Here is a 21,417-nt window from a genome sequence, read left to right on the forward strand (position 1 = left end):
ACCGCCCTCTGGAGCTGGAACGGGCCACAAAACCATGCCGGCCATCCCTCTGGGAGTCTGAATGACACTGGGTCCTCCTCGATTTCCTCTGTCATCTTTGCTAAAATGTCACTACCTGTTCTGTTTTGGTAAGTGAATACCATGTAAAGTGTAGGAAAACCACATTATTCTGATTTATAAGATTTAATTACCAGAGTGGGAGTGAATAATTACACATGTAAAATTCAGGACCCGCGTAAGATCATGCAGGTTCGTCTGCTGTCCCTGGGCGGCCTCTGCCGGTACCCAGCCTGGCCCGGCTCGCCCTGCTGATACGATGCCTTTGCGTGCACGACTCTAGCTGTTTGCTTTGTCTCCCGCCTGCTTTGGGCCGAGCTCACTGCAGCCCAGGGACAGCGTCTTTGCAGGAGGCTGGACAGGACGGTGGGGTGCCCAGGCCGCCTTGTCTGCTTTAGCCACTCGGGCTTCACTAGAGGCCCCTCTCCCGTCCAGAAGCACAGAAAGATCCGGGCTCTGGCGCCTGGGTTTTCTGCTCCCCGCCTCAGGCGCTGTCTGCAGACAGAGCCAAGGAAGGACGGGCCTATCTGAAGGGGCACACGTCCCTTCTCTCTCCCGAGCCGCCCATCATCCTAGAGGAAGGCGGGAAAAAAACCAAGAATCGACAAGAACCGGTTTCAGGATTCATGTGGGAAATTCCAGAAAGGCTGCTTATGAGGGAAGACGATTGGTTTTCTTCCCCAAGGATCCCAACTGCGGTCCATAGAGCCAAAGAAACCTCCTGGAGCTCGTGACTTATTTCAGGCAGAAATGGGCTCGCCCTGAATGTTTGGGGGCACGTCCCGCTCGCACCTTCACGGCGGGAGGCGGCAGCTTCCCGTCCAAACCTGTTATTGGCTCTCAATCGCAAGGACGCAAACAACTGCCCCCGCCCCTCGGATTTCGGCCACAAGCCCAAAAACGGATCACGGAGCGGGTAATCGGTGCCTCAGCTCGCAAGGAAAACAAGGGCGGACGAGATACGGTCGGGCGCGTCTGGAACACTATTTGAGGACGTCGGACTCAGGGCAAATATTTCCAAGTGCTGGCATGAAAGGCGCTGTCAGGTCAGGCCTCGGAACAAAGCCCGCTGCAGAAACGGGAGGCGCACGCGGAGCGAGAACGCTCCCTCACGTCCATGGAGAAGGACCAGTATCGCAAAGTCAACAGGCACGGGGCAGATAATAGCCACAGCCTGTACCAGGCCGGCCCCGAGCGGCGGCGATAGGGAGCGTTTCTTTAGAAAAATGAGCAGACAGAAACTTGTATCAGAGCAGGCAAGGACAAAGTCACCTCAAGGTCATCCAACGTGCCACCTGGAGGGTGTGTTCACTGTCCAACATCCAGATGCCCCTACTGACTGAACAGCCCAGACCTTTCTGAGCTCATCAGACAAACACCCTTACGTTCCTCTGCCAGACAGCCAGGCAGGGAGGGTCAGGCAGGCTGAGTCTGCACAAAGCCACCTCAGAACAGTTACCCGTCCCGTTGTCTGAAAGTGCTCTCCCTGGTCCCATAAGGGAAGACCCCACAGGCCGGGAAAGAGGGCCCAGGCACCCACGCGAGGGCTGCGTTTCCAGATGCCCTGGCTTCCTGCCTCACCTTGCTCCCAGGCCCCGGGCCGGTCTGTCCTGAAGGGGGCCCTGACCTCGAGCAGCACACGCTGTGTCTGCCACTGTGGGACGGCAGGTGCACGCCCGGCTCACACTCCCCAGCTCGCTGAACTGCAGCTCCCCCTGTTTTGGACTGTGGTGAATTCCGGTGTCATCTGGCCAACCCTCCTCCCAGCTAAACATACAAAGCCCTCTGAAGAGCGTGGGGCTTTAAGCTTCGGGCAGGGAGCTTCTGTGTCCCCGGGGTCCACACCCCATTGCAACCATGGACCAGACTCCTCCGCCTGCTGGAAAGTCTCAGTGTGTAGGGGCACAGCCACCTCATCTCCTGGTGAAGGGCGTGATGGCCTCAGCTCTGCCGGGCTGTGGGCAGCCTCCTCTGCCAGCAACATGTGCACCAGCACACCCAGCCTCCCTGAGAGCCTTAGGGAGGGCTGTAAGTGCTCATGGCCCAGGGGGGTGCTCAAGGATGCTGGACCCGGAGCTTCCCAAAGGGAGGGAGGGCCTGCACTTGTGGGTCCCAATCTCCAGGGAGCCAGGGAGGCATGAAGCACAATGTTCACAAACCATAAAGCCGAGAGAGAGAGAGCGCGCACAGAAGGCCTGAATTCTTCCCTCACTCGGCAGAGAACATTGAACACTGTGGGGACAGGTCCAGAGCCACGGAGAGGTTGGGAGAGGTGACTCCCCCAACCCTAACTCCCCAGGGCCCTGACGTGAGGGGACACGGCTGCCTGGCCACACAGGGTCCTCTCCCTTCTTTGAACTGTGCGCCCTTTCTAGAGCTGACCTCCATGCAACCTTTTGGGAGTTGTGAAACACCCAGAAGCAATCTGGGTTTGTATCTGAACTTTCCACACAGGCAGGGTCCCTGCCAAAAATACCACTGAAAACTGGCAGTGTGGGGCCGGCAGAAAGGCCGAGACCAGCGGGGAAATGCTTGCAGGCTTGTGGTCCTCGTGAGACCACCTTGAAAACCCCCAAAATGGGGCCCAGCATCCCTCGTGGCCTGAGCAGGACACTGCTGGAAGGAGGGGCACCTTTGGGGCGGTCAGCATCCCCTCACCTAACAGGCCTCCCCTTTCCGGACAGTACACGGGCTCCCGGAGTGTCGAGCCAGGCCAAAATCCTTAGGGGAATCTAAACCAGAAGATGCTCCTCTCTGGCAGAATGAGACTTAGGCCCCCACGAATCTGGGCAGTGGGGGCCCCTCTTAGTGAGCTGGCTGACCTGGCACGGGGGGCAGGAGGCCTGGACGTTGGTGTGCACAGGAGGCCTGGGCTGCACAGCCACCAGACGAGCTCTATGAGCCGCCCATGCTGCTCACCCCAGGATCTAGGCCCCCATCTGCGGCTTTCCCCGGAGTAGGGACTCTTGCTGTGGGACATTCCATTAATCTACGCTGTTCTGCCGAGATTGCAGCCTTAGCACCTAAGATCCAGACGGGAAGCATGGGGTGTTTTAAGACATGAGCTCATTAAAGACACATTTCCGGGAAGAGAGCAGGCGGGCCTGTGGGGGCTGACGGGCGCCCACGAGGACCTCTGGTGTTTTCTGAGTCGCGTCATGCAAGCTGCAGGGCAAAATAAGCCTGAGAAATGTAACATTCGAACGGACCCAGCCTCCCGCCTCAGGCAGCGGCTGCTCAACCCGGCTTTATAAATAGATGGAACACAAGACAAATGGCCGTGATCAATCACGCTCACACGAGAATGCTCACCTCCCATCCAAAGCCTGCCTCCTTCAACGTGGCCCGGGGCGCCACCATGTAAGGGCCAAACCTCTCCCCGATTTCCATCTTCTTCTTGGCCCAGATCCCCAGGCCAGCCCCTGGGATGGAGGACTCTCGGAGCTCAAAGTCTGGAGGGATGGGAATGTCCTCAGGAATGTAGACAGGGGCCTCGTACGGCGAGCCCTCCTTGGGGGTGAAGTCCTCGCTGGTGGGGAAGGGGGACGGCGGCCCCATGGGGATGGGGGACATGATGCTCTCCTCGGTCTCGTCCTCGGCACTCTCGCCAGCCAGCAGGTCCGGGTCAGGCTCATACATATTATTTACAATGTCGCCGTCACCTGAAGGAAACAATGCAGTGTCAAGCTCTGTAGCACGCGCGTCCCCAGTGTGTGAGGCTCAGGGGCCACTGGGACATGGGATGGAATAGGAACCGAGGTCTCCAATGGGCCCAGAAGCCACTTGGCTGCCCCCTACCCCCACTGCCCGGGAGACATCACCTCGGCTCTGACCCAAGCACTCCACGTGAGAGGCGCCCAGGGATGCGAGTCCCCCAGCCTCCTCTAGGAACCAGCCTGTGGAAACCCCGCAGTGCACGTTCTCCCTGCATCTCCCAGCGGTCCCATGAGCGACCCGGGACACGTCTGCCTGTTCTGCTTTAGGACGGCCGGGAAAGGAGCTGCCCATTCGCTACAAGTTTGGGGACAGTGAGGAAGCGGTCACACTGGGCACCCAACCCAGGGCTGATGGTGAAATAGTCATTCTGGAACCACTCCAGTTTGTGTCGGTAGCCTCGGGAATGGAGACACGTCCCATTCTTGGGCGGACTCAGAATCTGGGCTGCTGTGAAATGTGCCCCCACACCTGGGCCCTCTGGCCAGCTCGGGGGGCCGGGGGGGCGCTGGGGAGGCTTCCTGAAGTCCCCAATGACGTCATCGCAGGTAGGACACCAGCCTGCTGAGGTCATGAACACGGGACTCAAGGGGCTGCAGGTCACGGGACTGAACAAGAGCGACCCCAGCTGTGTATCTCTTTGGGATCTGTCCTAAGAGATAGTTGGTGCCAAGATAGCCCCACCTGGACATGCAGCAGAGGGTGGCCCGAGGCCCCGAGGAGATGGTAAAACTTCCTGTCCCTGGAGAAGGGACAGGAAGAGCAAGAAGGAGGACGAACAGTCAGGAAAGCAAGTCCACTCCTACGTGTTGACCAGAAAGAACTAAAAACAGGGGCTCAGACAGGTGACTGCTCACGGCAGCGTCAGCCACAATCCCCCAAAGGGGGAGAGAGCAGATGAGCGGATAGACGAATCGTGGCTCCACACAGCAGAACGACTCAGCCTCCAAAAGGACTGAAGCACTGACTCACGCTACAACGTGGAGGAGCCTGAAAAACCCGGCGCTGAGTGAGGGGAGCAGACACAAAAGGCCACGTCCGTATGGCTCCATTTATAGAGTGTCCAAAATGGGCAAATCCACAGTGGCGGAATTCACGTGGGCAGTGGCTGGGGGCGGAGAGAGTGGGGACTGACCGACTGATGGGCACCGGGCTCCTGGGGGATGAAAATGTTCTGAAACTAGACGGAGGTGTTGGTTGCACAACACAGTGAATGTGCTAAACGCCACTGAATTATACACTTTAAAATGGCTAATTTTTACGTTATGTGATCTTCACCTCAATAAAGAAAAAGTCAGAGAGGCGCAGAAGGGCGGATGGGGGGAGCAGGAGGGGTGGGAGCTGGGCTTACTCCGCTGCTTGGAGCCTGCGGACCCCTGATCTAGACATTTCTGCTCATGTCCCCTCCTTCTGCGCAGGCTTGAAAACCTGCGAAAGTGACCCGAAAGCTGTGGTCACTTGGGCGCTTGTCTCGAGGCCCCCCTCCCTGCTCCCTGACGTCGGCTGGGGAGATGGACGTCTCCAGGGAGACGGGAAGTTTTAAGTACGAGAAAAATGACTTCAGGTTCCTCATGCTGGTTGCAAACAGATCCGCTTGAGAAGCAACAAAATGTTTTCTTTCAAAAGAAACCAAAGTCTTGAAAAAAAAAAATCATGGGGATAACACTTATTTAATTTAGCAGCATTCACAGAAGTAATTACTATGTTTTAAGTGGCCAACGGTTCCTTTTTAATTGACTCGTGGGATCCTTTCAGAGATGCAACAACAGAGCTGTGGCTGTTGTTCCCTCCGCCCTCGAGATCTGAAGTTGTTTAGGTTTGAAAGAACACCCCCACAAACCTTCGCGGGGACTGCGCGCGGCATAAAGGTAAATTAGAAGGGGGGGTAATTAACGTGCCACCTTATGATCTGGAGCTGGTAACTGCGCAGAGCTCGCAAACAGAATCAGGTTGGAAGCCGCAGGGCCCCCCAACGCGCCTCCTGAACTCCTCCAGGCGCGATGCAATGCCTTGCAGGACGAGGAGGAGCCAGAGCTGCTGTGTGCGTGAGCTCTGCTGTGCAGAAAGCGGGCAAGTGCCCCCAGCCCCGCACATTCATCGCCGGTCTCTTTTTCAGGTTCTTTTTTCTGTGTGAATTCTACTTCCCAAAACTCCTCACCTACTGGAGGAAAATCAACGCTTTCAAAGCATGTTTAATTTACTGGCCGAGCAAACAGCTTAGGAGAAAAAGGTGGTGTTTCCTGCTGATTAAAGGAAGGCTGTGCATCAGCCCGGCCTCCCACCCCCGGCGGTCACAGGGGTTAAGTGATTGCCTGAAGCCGCCAGCAAAACCCAAGTGAGTCTCCAACCCGCTGCCCCCACTGCTGGCGGACAGAGAGCGCTTCTTTCAAAGGTGGATGAGACAAGGCCTAATTAGTGTGCAGAAAACATTTGGAGAAAATGAGGTGCCGTGAGCAGCCCCCGAGGCCCTGGAGAAACAGAAAGCTGCTGCAGGCGGCCAGGGCCTGCGGGGCGGGCCAAGCACAAACTGCCCAGCTCCCAGGGCCCCGAGCAACCGGAGAGGCTAGCTGGGAAGGTCACCCTTCCTCGGCCCCGGGCTGCAGCCAGGATGCCCCCTGAGACAGCCGGCCCGGGCCCGAGCCCCCCGCCCCACACTGGCCGCGCATTTCCAGGGAGTGGGTGCGTCTCCCCGACCCTGCCGCCCAGGCCCCTGCCCGCCGGAGCACTTCCAGCCGGCGCGCTCTCGAAGGCTGGAATGCAGCACCAAGATGAGCTTACAACCCCAGAGACAGGCTCTGCTGCGGTGTGTTGTTTACTCGTCAGGAGACCTGAGGTCCCTTGCTTGGGTTTTGCGGTAGATTCAGGCTCGGAGTTTGTGACTGAGTCCATCATTCCTAAAAATTCTTTGGAGAGACCTACCAAAATGACAAAAGCAGGGAGGAGAGTGGTGGGGAGGGGCGCGGGGGTGACAGGAGGAGGGGAAAGAGGGCCTGGATGCCCGTGAGCCGAGCCAGCCCCAGCCCCGGCCGCCGAGATCAGGCCAGGGAACACCTGCCGCAGGCGCCGGGTCCCAGCGGGGTCAGGGTGTTCTTGGTGAACTGAAACCCCACTTGGAGGTTTCTCACACACCGAAGTCAAGAAACGCAGCTGCTCCCCAGGCTGGGGACAGTGACGGAGGGGAGCCACTGTGTCCTCCGCCGTTACCCTGCCCCTGTTCCACTCCGAACCCTTAGTTTAGGGCTGGGTATCTTCCGGCCTCAGAGCGGGAGCCTCCTGCCCTCTCTCACCCAGATCATAGCAAATAATCCCCAAACAGAAGCCGCCCCCACCGTCTCCCCAGAGAGCCCCGTGGAAACCTCAAACCCACAGCCAGGATTTCAGGGTCTGGAGAGAGAAGGGGCCCCAAATTAGGGCTGTTGTGTTCAACCAGCCGGCGCAGAGGGTCCCTCCCGCGCGGCCCCCGTGGGGCTGGCTGGCTGCCGGCCGTGGCCTCATAAGCGGCGTCCCGGGAGGGCGATGACTAGCGGTGCAAAGACCACAGGCCTTCCCCGAAGCTCCAGCTCCCGGCTGCTCGTCACCGGGCTGAATTTGGCAGATTCAAGCCTTGATCCGCGGCCGGGGGAGCGTGAGGGAATTTCTCTGAGTCAATATGTGGTTTGCTCCGGTTCCTCCTTTATTGTGTGGCGGGACTTTAAGGAGAAGCCACTAAACCTGCTGGCCCTGCGGCCACCGCAGGAAAACTGCACCACGTGGACGGCGGCCCGGGAGCCGGAGCCGGAGCTGGAGGGAGACCAGGGCCTCCGGGGGTGAGCGGCTGTGTGTCAGTGTGAACATGTGTGAGTGTGGAGGAGAGCGTGTGAGGGGAGGGATGGTCAGGAACCCTGAAAACACGTCCAAGCAACCTCAGCCAACCTCCTGCCTCCATGTGGCCCTTTGGGTGGGAGGACGTCGCTGCCCTCCTCCTGGTGACCCCGAGAAGAAGGGAGAAAGAGAGTCCCTCTGACGGGCACCAGAAGCCAACCCCAGGGGCCGCCTTGCTCTCCTTCCTGCAAGCACGAGGCAGTGGGATGGCGCTCGGCTGCCGGGGGCTGACCCCCATGACGGGCAGAGACGATCCCTCAGGGGCATCCCAATTCTGGCCTGCGACATCTTCCTAGGGGACAGTGGAGGGACCATGGAGAACTCGGCCCTGCCCACATGCCCTCTCGGGGACCAGCTCTCCCCCAACACCAAGGAAGCTTCTCCTCAGGCTCACTGCCCTCCCAGGACACCTCGACTCCACTACGTGAGGATTCTGCCCCTGGCTCGAGCCTCTGGCCACCTAGTGCACGGCCTGCCCAAGGGCATGTGCTCATGGGGAGAGGGTGGCCACTGGACGCAGGCCCCCTGGGTCCTCAAGCCTCCATCCTTTGTGCCGTGGCCCAAAGAGCCGCCGGCCAGGCCTCTGCATGTCCACCCTGCCAGGCGCTGAGCGGAGAAGGGCTCAGCCACACCAAAGCAGGCACCAGGTGCCAGCTGCTCCCAGCCACCTTTATGACCTTGCTCCTGGAATCAGTCAGGGCTGGAGAGGAGGATGAGGGAGAATTCCTGAATAGAGGAGCCAACTTCGTACTTGGGGTGCCACTGGGGCCGGGTGAAGATGCTCCTCAGCAGATGATGAGTTGTGGGATGGGGAGCAGGAGGCGGGTGGCTGCAAGAGGACCAGGTGAGGCATCTGGGGACAGTGTGGGGGAGGCTCTGCATCCTGACTGTGGTGGTGGATGCCCAGACCTGCCTGAGCTCACAGAGCTAAACTCGCAAACGGCACAAGTCAAACCTGCCCCTGAAGGAGATACATTGTATCACATTGTATCAACACCATAGACTGTGTGCTTATCAATATCCTGCAAACTGTCAGCCCTGGGGAAATGAGCAAAGTGCACGGGAATCTCTGTTATTTCTTGCAACTGTGTGTGTATCTACAATTATTTCAGTTAAAATTTCAATTGGAAAAGCACCTACTTTGAAAAGCCACAGTTCTTGACTCCACCTGTGTAGGCGGAAACTCACAGCTCCTCAGCTCTGATAGTTTACATAAGAATGCATTGAATTAGTCTCACCTGTCTCTGAGGGTGACAACCCATGTTCCCGATAAACCTGAGAAACCCCAGGGAACCACCTGCTACACACAGTAGCTCCTTGAAATTTCAGGTTTTAGGAAACAAAGGCCAAAAGCATTAGGGAGGAGAGGTAGAAAGCTCCAGGGGGTAATTTGCAGCAAATACTTTGGGTCCCATTGTCATCAGTTAACTTCTTTATCAGTCTATCAGTCTGCTAGAGTCTCATGGACAGATGTGCTGGAAGCCTGTGACCCAACGGATGCATGTCAGCCTGTTTGCAGGGGTTAAGATGCATGTAACATCACACGCCTCTCTGAAGACTGGGCGTGTTAGAATAAGATGCTACAATGGAATGAAAATGTCACTTCCTAAAAACTCGTGTGATGCTGCTATTTCAGTTCAGGTTGTGAGCACTGATCCACCTTCAGGAAGGTGGCTGAGGGGTGACAGACCCTGGCAGGGAGTGGGGGCTAAAGGTGGTCACTTGCTCCACTCCAAACCTGGAGCTTTCCTGAGAGGCTCCTGGCTGGGCTCCTTGGAGCCTCAAATGCTGATGGAGGTCACCATGCGGAACCTCAGGAGGGCCCAGGGTGGAGAGGAGGGGCCAGCTGCAGTCCTGAGAGAGGCCAACACCCAGGGTGCAGACGAAGAGCATGGGCAGGGCCTCGCTGGGGCCTATTGGAAATGTAACAGGGACCAGTGACACGTGCCTGTCTGCCCCATGTCGCTGCCCTGAGACTAGCCCTGGGCTGCCATCCTCTGGGCCCCATGAGCACTGGGAGGAGGGTGGATGCCCACCCCCACCTGGGCTGCCACCTCCTCGCTGGAGAGCTGCCCATTTTACAGATGGTGAAACAGAGGCACAGCGGGGTGAGGCAGCTTGCCCACAGTCCTGCAGTGAGCGACAGAGCAGGCTGGCACCCATACCTGGAGCCGCCATGCTCTGTGTACCCAACCACCCGTCCCAGCCCTGTTTTGGGGCCCTGGTGCCAGACCCCAACTCCCGGCCCGGCCAGGCTGCCCTCGTCCCAGGGGGAGCTGCCCTGTCTGGCAGAGCAGTGCCACACATCACCCCTCAGCCACGGAGTCAAGAATGCCAGGAACGGGAGAGAACGTGCTTCTCGGAGGAAGCCATCTAGTCAGTTTCAAAACTGGGCCCCGGGGTGGCCCCGTGGCCGAGTGGTTAAGTTCACGCACTCTGCTTCGTTGGCCCAGGGTTCACCGGTTCAGATCCCGGGCATGGACCTACAGGACCTACACACTGCTCATCAAGCCATGCTGCGGCAGCATCCCACATAGAAGAACCAGAATGACTTAGAGCTAGGGTATACAACATGCACTGGAGCTTTGGGGAGAAGGAAAAAAAGAGGAAGATTGGCAACAGATGTTAGCTCAGGGCCAATCTTCCTCACCAAAAAAGCATAAAAAAAAATGGGCCCAACAGGTGAGTTCTGACTAGGCCAGATGTTGGCTGGGTTTCACTCCACAAACACCAGCATAGAGGCTCCTTCCCCCAGGCTCACGCTCACGCATACACGCGCACACACGCACGCTCACTATTAGGGGCCACCTTTCCTCCCCTGAGGGAGAAACACCCCTTGATTCAGAAACAAAATGAACGAGCCACCCATTGGGGTAAAACTGAAAATGCTTCACTGTCTGGTTTTCTTTTCTGGTTAAATTGTATTTCACCCTCATCATTAAGGTTTAGAAACAGAAGCGGACGTGCCACACTTCAGAAGAGGGGAGAATGCCCTGAGGAGGGTCTAACATGACGACGGGCTGGCCCGAGGGTGCCCCAGCCCGAGGGCGCGAGCCAGCTTGACCTGTGGTCCCGGGTGCCCCCCGCCCCCCGCAACAAGGAGAGCCTGACTGGCGACCGTCTTGGGGTCTGTGAGTCAAAAGCAATTGTTCTCACCTGATTCGATGCTGACCCTCGGGGGGCACTACTGTCCCCGCATAGGGGAGGAGAGATCAGAGGGGAGAGAGGAGAAGAGGGACCCCGTGGCTCCCCGTGAGCCGGGCTGCTCAGCAAGGGCACCTGGGGGACCTGCTGCTCTATCCGCAGTGGTGGCTGTACCGGACCCGGGACTCGGTTTGCTGATGGAGCTCTGATGCGGAGGCGCAGCCAATTCCGCCCAGGCCTGAGGTCAGCTCACTGCCCACAGCCTTCACCCACTCCCTGCAGGCCTGGGGGGGCATGCCCTGTCCAGTGAGGACACCAGGTTGACCACAGGCCCGCCCTGAGTGGCCGCTGGCTCCCTGGCAGCCATCTAAGGACCACCCTGCACTCTGCAGCTGGCTCATGGGCCTCGAGGAGCCCACGAAGGGACACGGTCCCAGTCACCTCCCAGAACTGAGTCCCGAAAGGCCTCATCGTTTGCTCAGCCCTCAGAGCCAACAGAGCCCCCTTCTGTGTTCGTGCTCAGAGGAGGACCCCTGGCAGCCTGGCCTAGGCCAGCCCCTCCACTCATCATCTGGGGACACTAGAAGCAGGTGGGCCCTGGAGCTGACGTCTTCTCCATGTAAACTGGAACCAACACACCCTCCCTGGGCAGTGACGGTGATGCCCGAGGTGGGTGGTGTCACGGCCAGGCCTGAGCTTGGTGGGCGTCCAAAGCTCCCGGCCGCCCCAACCTCTCTCCAAGAAAACATCTGGGGCTGACGACTGTTATGGACACCCTCCCCAGTCAGTGCCACTCTTGAACACTTCCTGGGGCCCATGAGGCCCAGAGGTAGGCCCTTGGCCAGGAGCTCGCCCTTGGCCATTGTGCACCCCGTGACCTCTGAACCCAGAGAATTCACACCTACACCTCTCCGAGGGCTGGTGGTTTCTTGTGGGAGACTCACCAGCCTGTATGGCAAAGCCGTAACCCCAGGCCTGACCGTGCTACACACAGGACGTGTGGGGGCTGGAGGCTGAGCAGACACACCTCGAGTCAAACAATAAGACTGGAAGTGTCGAACTGAACTGGGAACTGACCTGAGGTGCGGCCCCTGGTCTGGAGAAGCCCAGGAAGCAGCAGACTACGGCCGACCTGAGATGCCGCTGGAGACAAGACCACACGGTGTGCTATGCAGCTGGGTCAGGCCAAGGTGCCTGGGGAGCCCCGTACTCAGAGCCAGAGCCTGTGCCTGGGGCCTGCAGATGAGCTGCCCAGGCCCCAAGAGTGTCACCCTGGGCAGGAGGGACGGGCCGTCCACACTTCCACACGCCCACTGATGGACACAGAAGCAGAGCAGGGCCGCGTGTCTGCACCTGGGGGCTCCTGGTGAGGAGCGTGCTGAGCGAGCAGGCCCTGCTGCCGAGGGTTTGGAAGCGGGGCAGACCCAGCCTCGTTGGATATTTTGGGGACATCTGCCCTTCCAGCTCAGGGGTTCTCAGCGTGGGGTCCCCGGACAGTTCTAGACCTGCTCAACCTGAGACAGCGGCGGGCGGGCGAGGCGCTCTGCGCTCCCACAAGACCCCTAGAGCATGAGAACCACGGCCAAGTCTCCAGCGAGCTGTGGGGGTGGGGCAGCCGGGGTCAGAAGTGCCGAAATGACAAGAGTGCGTCCTGGGGACACAGGGTTGAACGCAAACGAAGCCAAGTCTCCTTAAACGACCAAAAGGTCCCCCTAGAAATCTAGGCCAGCACCCATCCCTGCAGCCCTGGCCCATTTCCAGTAAGTCCGCACTTTTCCACTTAGCAGGAGAAAAACGACAGTCCTGCGCTTCCGATAACCCTGTCAGGTCTCCAAGAGAAGGGAAACGGCTCCCCAGGTTATTTCCCGTCAGAAGCGCTAAAGGAAGATGCCTCCATAATAAAGCTGCATCCGGCAGCGCTGGTTCCCGCCCCGGTTCACTGTACCACCACGCCTGGCCAGGCCGGGCAGAAACACGGACAGCCATCAGCGCGTAAGTGATGGCAGGAAGGTGGCCAAGGACTTCTGAAGGACGGTGCCCCGTGGGCAGAGGAGCCTCCAAAGGCATCGCTCAGACCCCCCAAGCTGCTCGTTTTTGTTAACAGAGGTGTTTTGGGTGAAAGGGGACCACAGCCATGACAGCATCTCCAGGTGTTCCTCCTTCCCCAGCATCCCAGCAGAACAGGGACCCCACAGCATGCAGCAGCACTCGGTCGTGTCTCCAGTAAAACCAGGCGTGGCCAGGCCTCTCAAATATTTTCCACTGAAGACTCTGAAGGCTGCCAGACACGGTGGGCCGTGGGCCTTCTGGACGTGTCCCCCTCTCCAGGATTGGTGTGGGCCCAGGCCTGACGTCCCCGTCTTATCAACCAAAAGCAATGACCCCAGACCACAGCCTCCCAGGAAAGGCAGGAGGAACATGGAGCAGCCGCTCCCCCAAGGCCAATTCAAGGTTCTGTGGCTCGGGCAGCGTGACTTTTCACAAGGCCTCTCAAAAGTGGTCTTCAGAAGTTCCTCTTCTGTTCAACTTGTGGGGAATGTGGCGGCAGAGGGGAGGTGAAGGAGAGAACAGACAAGGCTTCAGCCACAGCTCTGAAACTCTGGGGAGGCAGGTCCCCGGTTGGCCACATGGCCATTCAATCCTGGAACCTCCAAGTGTGACTTTGAAAGCAATCGAGTGACTGCAGGTAGGCCTGGGCAACACTGACTTCTCGGGGCTGCTGGCCTGTGGGTGGCTGGTCGAAACCACTGGCACTAAGTCAGCTTGCCCTGTGGAGCCTCGTGGGCTGCTGGGCGCTAACTAGGCCTGTGGAGCACACGGCCAGCACTGCCGTTGGGTCTAGTTCTCACCACAGCCCCGTAAGGGAGGCACATTTGTGACTTCACCTGTTTTGTACATCAGGGCAAGGGAGTTCCAGGGCAAATGACTTGCTCAGGACCACACAGCTGGTCAGGGCCCAGCTGGGAGCCCTTCAGATGGTCTTGATTCTAAAACTCTCAGACCTGTGCTACGCAACCCCAATATTCTCACTGCAGTGAGACAGCACCTGAAAAAGTGTCCTGGCATTTCTGCTGGCCTTCCCTATGTCCAGCAAAAGATAACACAGGAAATGGATGGACAAACTGATGGATGGATGAGCAGGTGGGTGTATGGCTACATGGAAATATAGATGGATGAGTGAGTGGATGAATAGACGGCTGAATGAATGGGTGGGTAGGTGAATGGATGGAAATATGGGTGGGTAGATGGATGGATGGATGGATGGATGGATGGATGGATGGATGGAAAGATGAGTGAGTAGATGGATGGATAGGTGGATGGATGAATTCATGGATGAATGTGTGGAATGGATGGGTGGATGGGTGGATGGATGAATTCATGGATGGATGGATGAGAGTGTGGAATGGATGGGTGGATGGGTGTATGGGTGAATTCATGGATGGACGGATGGATGAATGTGTGGAATGGATGGGTGGATGGGATGAACAGATGGGTGGATGGGTGGATGGATGAATGGATGGGCAGATGGATGAGAGAACAATTCTTATCAGGAAAGGTGGGAGGCAGGAACCCTTACTCCTCGCTCTTGACTTTCCTTCCCTGAGGACAAGCCCCATTAACAGGACACCTTGGCTACTCTCCTTACTGACTGGTTAATTTGAGAGGGTACTGGGGTTTGCTCAGCATAGCCCCCACCACTTAGCAGGGGGTGAGGTTTCTCTGCTGCTCCATCGGGACCACCCTTCCTCCACCACGTGGGGTGGCCTGCCTGCTCCAGCATTCTAAGGGTGGGGTGGCCATGTCTGCGATTCTGGGGCTCAGCCACAGGCTCGCCCGGCCCTCTCACTGAGTCTTTTGGGGAAACAAGGAGGAGCTTTGGTTCCCATCTTCTCACTCTTCTTCTACTTCTCAAACTGGGAAGGGAGGATGCTGTGTACTGGGCCCCTCAGAGACCCCAGAAGTCCCCCTCCCCAGAGCCTATGAGTCCACACGGGCAATGACAGTCATGAGGACCATCTCGCCCGCTGCCTGGGGGAGGGAGAGGAGAGACGGAGAGAGAAGCACACTCAGTCCGGCTAGGATAAAATGGTGAGATACGGTTTTTCATTTCTAACCGAGGATTTCTGTGCAGCTACGTTTCTGTTGAGTGCAACCAGGTGAGGATAAGCACCCCCCTTCCACGGAGGGGTTCTTGGTTCTGCAGACGTGCATCCTACAGACCCACTTCTGGAAACCATTTGGCAGAAAGGGACCCAGGAACTGAGGGGGTTCGGTCTTGCTATTGTTCAAACGCAGCAAGCTCCCCCCAGCCCGGGACCTGGACTTTAAGGCAAGATCACAGCAGTCATGACTCCAGGAACATCCTGCAGGGAGCCACTGCCACCCGGGGTTGCCCTCCTGACCAGCTGCCCAGGCCCCAGCCGCCGCGGCACCACGCTCATTGGCATTCCCCTCGCCGAGCAGCCGCTGAGCTTCTGAGCCGGGAACAGAGTTCGGCTGTTATTAACACGGCAGATTAATAGCTCCGAGAAAAGACGTTCCTACAACATGCTAAATATTAATAATAATCAATTGCCGTTTATATTCCCAAACCCACGCCTGGGACCTTGCCCACAGGGACTAGGGGCGACGAGCCCCAGCTGCAGGGCTGATGGAGCTGGATTGTCATTAGGCCTGGGAGAGCCTGGGAAGACGCAGGCCGGCGCTGGCCTCGGGTCTCATGCCCTGCCGGTCCCAGGCACTCCTGCAAGGGGCTATGGGGTGGAAACCTCCAGACAGAGAGGCCGGGCCTCCTCCCTCCTCTGCCTGATCCCAGAGATGGCAACCATCTGACCTGGCCACTGTCACATGCAAGTGCTTCTTTTGTCTCAGACGTGGAGCTGGCAGTGGCAGATCCAGGCCTCCTGACTTGGTGGAGCGCTCCACTGGCCCCCACTGCCTCCTGTCACCCAGGACGGCAGGTGCAGCTCCCAAGACTGTGACGGGTCACATTGTGTCCCCCTAAAAGATACATTGATGTCCTAGTGCCTGGCGCCTGTGAATGCGACCAATTTGGAGATGGGGTCTCCGCAGATGTGATCACGTTAAGATGAGGGCGTTAGGGTGGGCCCTACTGCGACACGACTGTGTCCCTAGGGGAGGGAGACAGAGATGCAGGGAGACACGGGGGAAAGAGACCTGAAGGTTGTGTCTGTACCCGAGGAGGCTGGGGCCGCCTGGTGCTGGAAGGGGCAGGAAGGACCTTCCCAAGAGGCTCTGAGGGAGCACGCCCTGGCCACCGTGACTTGGACTGCGAGAGGACAGATGCCTGTTGTTTGAAGCCCCCCAATTTATGGTACTGTGTTACAGTAGCCCCAGGGAGCAAATGCAAAGAGCCAGGCTGGAGGGCCCGAACTGGCCACGGAATGCGGCCCAGGGGTCACTGTCACCCCTCCCAGGGCCCCCCACTAGGAGCTCCCCGCCTGCCCTCTGTTCTTATCTGCTCGTAAACGCTGTGAAGCAGGTGATGGCTCCACCCACGTCACAGACGAGTAGACTGATGCATGGAGAGGATAAAGGGTCCCTGTGAGCCCCTTTGCTGGGAGGGGAGCCTGGGACGTCCAAGTCGCTGGCTGGCCGCTGCTGCCACAGCACAGCCCACTCAAGCACGTATTCACCTCTCCAGGGGCCAGCCTGAGGCTCTGAGAACCGTGAACCCGTGAATCCAGCAGGGAACCGAGGAGCTGCTCCGCCCTCCTGCCCCCTCCACTCAGGTGAGGCAGGCGGTGGGCCCCGGGCGCACTTTACAGGCCACCACCACGTCCCCCTGGGGTCCCTCTGCCCTCCTCAGCTCCCACCCCCAGCCAGGCCCCGCTGCCAAAGGACTGCCTGCCAAGATGGGGCTCTGGGAGCCCACTGCCCACGGATACCCCTCCCCAGCCCCTGGGTCCCCCATCCAGCTGAGCTGACACAGGGCCGCGGGGGGCTCTGACCGGCAGCCCAGACCACCTGGTCCCTACTTAAAGCCAGCGCATTATTCTAAGACGATTATTTATCCACAATGCTCCTGGGACGCAGTGTTCCTATTTCAGGCCCCGCATCCCTATTTCCTCGCTGCCTCCATCGCCCCGGGCAGGCGCTGAATGGCCTGTGATGCCACTGTAATTTTTATCAAGGCTTGTTCCTGGTAAAAGCCTCTTTGTTTCAGAGATGTGATCTGGCCTTTTTTCTTCCTCTCCTTTGTTCCTTGGTTAACATACCACTTCCCCGAGCCCCGGGGCAGCCAGGGAGCCCGCGGATTGCTCAAATCTCGCTGTTTTTCTTCTCAATCACTGCGACTCTCCCTGGCCCCGCTAAGCACCACGTGAGCTGGCGGCCCGAGCAGGGGATGTCCCTGGACCCTTCACCTCCTGTGTTGTTAACTTGCCAGCGGGGGCCCCGGGCCCCAAAGACCCCTCAAATATCAAGGGAGGTTGGCTCCAGATACCAGTCGTGTCCTCACGTCAGGCAACACCACAGGGTGCTTTTTTTAAAAAATTGTGGTAAAATAGACATAACATAAAATTTACCAGCTGAACCATTTTTGAGTGTACAGCTCAGCGGCATTAAGCACAGTCACACTGTCATACAACCATCACCACCATCCATCTCCAGAACTTCTTCATCTCCCCAAACTAAAACTCTGCCCATTGAACACTCTCTCCCCTTCCCCCACCCCGGCCCCTGGCACCCGCTGTTCCACTTTCTGTCTCTGTGAATTTGACTCCTCTAGGGACCTCAGATGAGTGGAATCATAGGACATTTGTCCTTTTGTGACTGGTTTATTTCACTGAGCATAATGTCCTCAAGGTTCATCCACGTTGTAGCAAGTGTCAGAATTCCCTCCCTTTTTACGGCTGAATAATATTCCACAGTGTGGATGGACCACATTTTGCTTATCCATTCATCATCAATGGACACTTGGGTTGCTTCTACTTTTTGGTGATCGTGGATCAGGAAGTGGACCACAGGTGTGCTGGGGTCCACAGTGTGCTGTTAGGCTGTTCCCCCAAAGTGAAATTAGGCTCCTGTTATCAGCATCCTCATCCAGACCCCAGGCTCTCTCCCTCACCATCCTGGCTGGTTCTCAGGTCCTATAAGCACGAGCAGGCGCTCCTTCCAGCTTGCCCACAAATGCTCTCTGGACCTTAGTCCCCACTCTGCAGAAGAGGGGTACATCCATCCTGTTGGGGGGTTCAGAGCAACGGTGTACCCAGCACGTGGGGATACTGTTCCTGGCACTGTCACTGCATGATCATCAGGCGGCCTGCACACCGGCCGCGGGCCGCACCAGCGGCCAGCCGGGCCCATAGCACCAAGGAGGCTGTGACCTCATCAAGCATCCTTCTGTATCCCACTGTGGCCACACACACTCCTTGAACAACGGAGACCCCATTCTGCTGGACGGAAGCTCCCAGTAGACGGAGGTAGAGGGCCCTGGAGGATCCCCAAGGAACGGAACTTTGCTCCCTGGGGCTGGGGGGGCAGCTGCGGATTTTGGATTTTGAGAGGCCCTCATTCAAGCTGGGCTTTGGGAGGTTGTCCTGGTGGCAGGACCTGGTGGCTGCGGAGATGGAGGGTACTTCCTTCACTGGAGGGTCCTCAGGTTCCTCTCATGCCCAGCCAGATTTGCTGAGGCTGCAAGACTCTAGGGCACTGTGGAGTCCTGGATCCTTCCAGATGGAAGGAGGAACCCAGAAGGGACTCTGCTTGCTAAAGCTACGGAGGGCAGGAGCTGGCTCAGCACACGGCCAGGCCAAGACCCCCAACACCCACAAACCCACTGTTTCTGCAAACTCAGATCCTTAGGTGGGGTGCCGAGGGGATGGGGCAAGGTGGGGATGGTCTCCTGTCCCCGGACAGCCATGCCTGCTTGCTGCTGGTCACCAGGGTGCAGTGGGTTTGGGGTCACGAGACCGAGGTCACTGCAGGGGGCTCTGCACCGGCCCCGGGAGCTGCCCGCCGAGGGCAAAATGCCCCGGGGATGAAACACGCTCAGCTGGGCTCGCAGAGCGAAGAGGATGTGCGGGGCGATTTCTGTCTCTGCTTTGCCCTCCCTCTCTGTCTGGGCAGCCCTGCAGAGGAGGAACCGGTTAACACTGAGCAAACACCCCCGACAACCGCCACCAAACTATTTATAGACATATTTATCTCTTCAGTTCCTACCGACCGGGCCTGCGGCTGCCATTCACAGGCTGGAGCAAGTCGCTCCTCAAGTAAACAAATGTTTCTCTGAAATAAAAATCTAAAGAGGGAGAAAGCAGACCCCAAGAGCCTTCCCCTTGTCCTGGAAGGCCCGGCTCCCTGGGGGGACTGGGGCCCCGCTCGGCCTTCTCTTGGGGACCACAGGCGGGAGGGGCCAGGGCCTGAGCAGGGTGGGCAGGGGAGGAGAAACGGCCCTGTCTCTCCTCCCCTGCCCAGAGACACCGTCAGCCAGAGATCTGGGAGGGAAGGGCTCTCCTCCTGAGCTTCTGCTCTGCAGCCTCCGTGGCGCTCCCCGGAGCTCTGGCTGCTCAGGATGAGAATGGGGCCTTTGCACTGAGGGTCACCGTGTCCCTTTGCCTCCAGACCTGGAGCTGGGGGGCTAGTGGTGTCTTGCTGCTGCAGGTGTGGGCGAGGGTCCTCCGCTCCCCTTCCTTGTCCCTCAAAGCCAGCCGGCTCCCTGCCCAGCCCTGGCTCCCCACCAAACCAGGGGCGCAGAGTCGCACAGGCTGAGCCCCTTGGTGGCACGATGTCCCCATCTCTGTGCAGCTAGGACTGGGGACTCAGGGCCAGCCAGTGCCCCACGGGGAAGGGCCTCCTTGTGTCTCAGCTCTCGGGGGGCCACAAAGACCCTCCTGCTGCACTGCCGAGGCACCTGCTCCCAGTTCCCCCACGTCCCAGAGCGGCCTCCAGCTTCGGCTCCCACCGGCCCCGTGGCCACACCAGCCCTCTGGCCGCTTGGTGCCCTAATAAAGATGTTTATAGTTTTAACCGTCAAATAAAGTGCTCGACTCCGCCACGTTCATCCCCCTGCTCAGCCACTCTGCAGCTTCATTTAGCAGGCCAGTGGCGAGAAAAAAAAAAAGAAAGAAAGAAAAAAAATTCATTAATTTTTATTAACAGGGAGAGCCATTTGTTCCCTGTGACAATATTTGACTTGTCGAAATGATTTTCACCTCTGCCATGAGGTGGGCTCCCCACATACATCACCCGATTACTCGGAGCGCGGCGGCCGCAGTCATTAGGCAGTGAATTAACGGCAATCCCCACCACTATTAATCACCCTGACAAAGGCGCGAGCTGGCTGCTGACCCGGGAGCGGCCACGGCCCCGCTGCCGGAGGAGAGGCCGCGCGGCTCCGGAGGCGCCAGGGCGGGAGCAGGCGCCCGGTCCTGCCCCCAAGAGCCTGGTGCCGGCCAGAGGGGCCGCCGGGCGGGCGGTGGGCCGTGGGCTCCATGGTTTCCCTGCCAGGTTGTCTGCTTCATTCCTTCACTCTCCCTGTCAAGGTGGCGACCAACCCTGATGTGCCAGCCAGGGAGTTCATACCAATAAGTCACTTGCTCCCTGAGACACACCCAGGAGTGAGGCCCATGACTACGCCCACTATATGGATCAGGAAACTGAGGCACGGAGAAGCCAGGACCTGCCCTGGGTCGTCATCTGGCCAGGGGCGGCGCAGGGCCTCAGATCCAGGGCTGTTTCTGCTCTCGGCTCCAGACCCCCAGGAACGTCTCCCCGACCCCAAGGACCCCAGGAAGCTGCCGTGGGGTCGGCTTCCGCGACATTAACGAGGTGTTTCCTTCGGCTCCCAATGAGCTTCACGAGAGTATCTTCTAACTCGCACCCTCAGAATGGCGGCTCCGCGGGTGGATCGTGGAAACCCGATTTTCACGATGTTCACTTTCTTTTGAGGTCACACACGGTGGCTTTGTTGATAAGGAGGAGCAGAAAATTCCCACACAGCACACGAGCCGGCCCCATTAAATGTGAGGGACAGCTGAGGCTCGGAGAGGACGTGTCCGAGGGCTGGGGCATGTGGTCGCTGCAGGCCCCCCATCAGCTGGACGTCACAGACCCCTCCTAAGAATTTCCATTCTATGAGAACAGCTCAGCTCCTGCGACTCTAGACCCACGGGCAGCAGGCTCGTGCTCCCCTGAAACGGTCCTGTTCCAGGTGCTTGAACCCGAGGGGTCAGCGGCCGGGAGGGGGTGAGCGGAGGGTTTGGGCAGCACCCCGGGCTCCGAGCTGGCTGGAGGACGAGCCTGCTTATGGAGCTTCCTGAGCCAGGGCTTCCCCCCTCTGAGGGCGCCCCGTGGCCCACCTGCCGGAGTCCTTGTGGGACGAGTGATGTGGCGTCTGCAGAGCACTTGCCAGGGGGCCGGACAGGTGGCCCCACTCCCTGCTCACTCCCTGACACCATTTTAACCATTTTTTTGAGCATTAATCCAATTAATCATCGCTACATTTTAAACCAATTTCTTCCCATTAACCCGGTCATCAGATCTGTATTTCAGTCTGGTCGAAACGAGGAGTTTGAAAGCGCAGGGGCGGGGGCCGGGGCGCAGGGGAGGGAATAACTCCCGACCCATTTGTCTTCTTTCTCTGGACTTCTCATTTTTTATGCCTCAGCAAATTTCCTA

General features: G+C 58.4%; 1 protein-coding gene across 6 annotated transcripts in view; it reads right to left on the reverse strand.

Moving 5' to 3' along the window:
• The window catches only part of PRDM16 (PR/SET domain 16), a 345,259-nt gene that overhangs the window by 226,690 nt on the left and 97,152 nt on the right, over window positions 1-21,417 (reverse strand). For all 6 annotated transcript variants that reach the window (XM_046661923.1, XM_046661927.1, XM_046661922.1 and 3 more), the window contains exon 2: window positions 3,370-3,719. In XM_046661923.1, coding sequence (XP_046517879.1) covers window positions 3,370-3,719 — 350 coding nt within the window. The remainder of the gene's footprint in view (window positions 1-3,369; window positions 3,720-21,417) is intronic.

The sequence above is a fragment of the Equus quagga genome, chromosome 5, assembly GCF_021613505.1.
Source record: "Equus quagga isolate Etosha38 chromosome 5, UCLA_HA_Equagga_1.0, whole genome shotgun sequence".
Taxonomy (NCBI): Eukaryota; Metazoa; Chordata; class Mammalia; order Perissodactyla; family Equidae; genus Equus; species Equus quagga.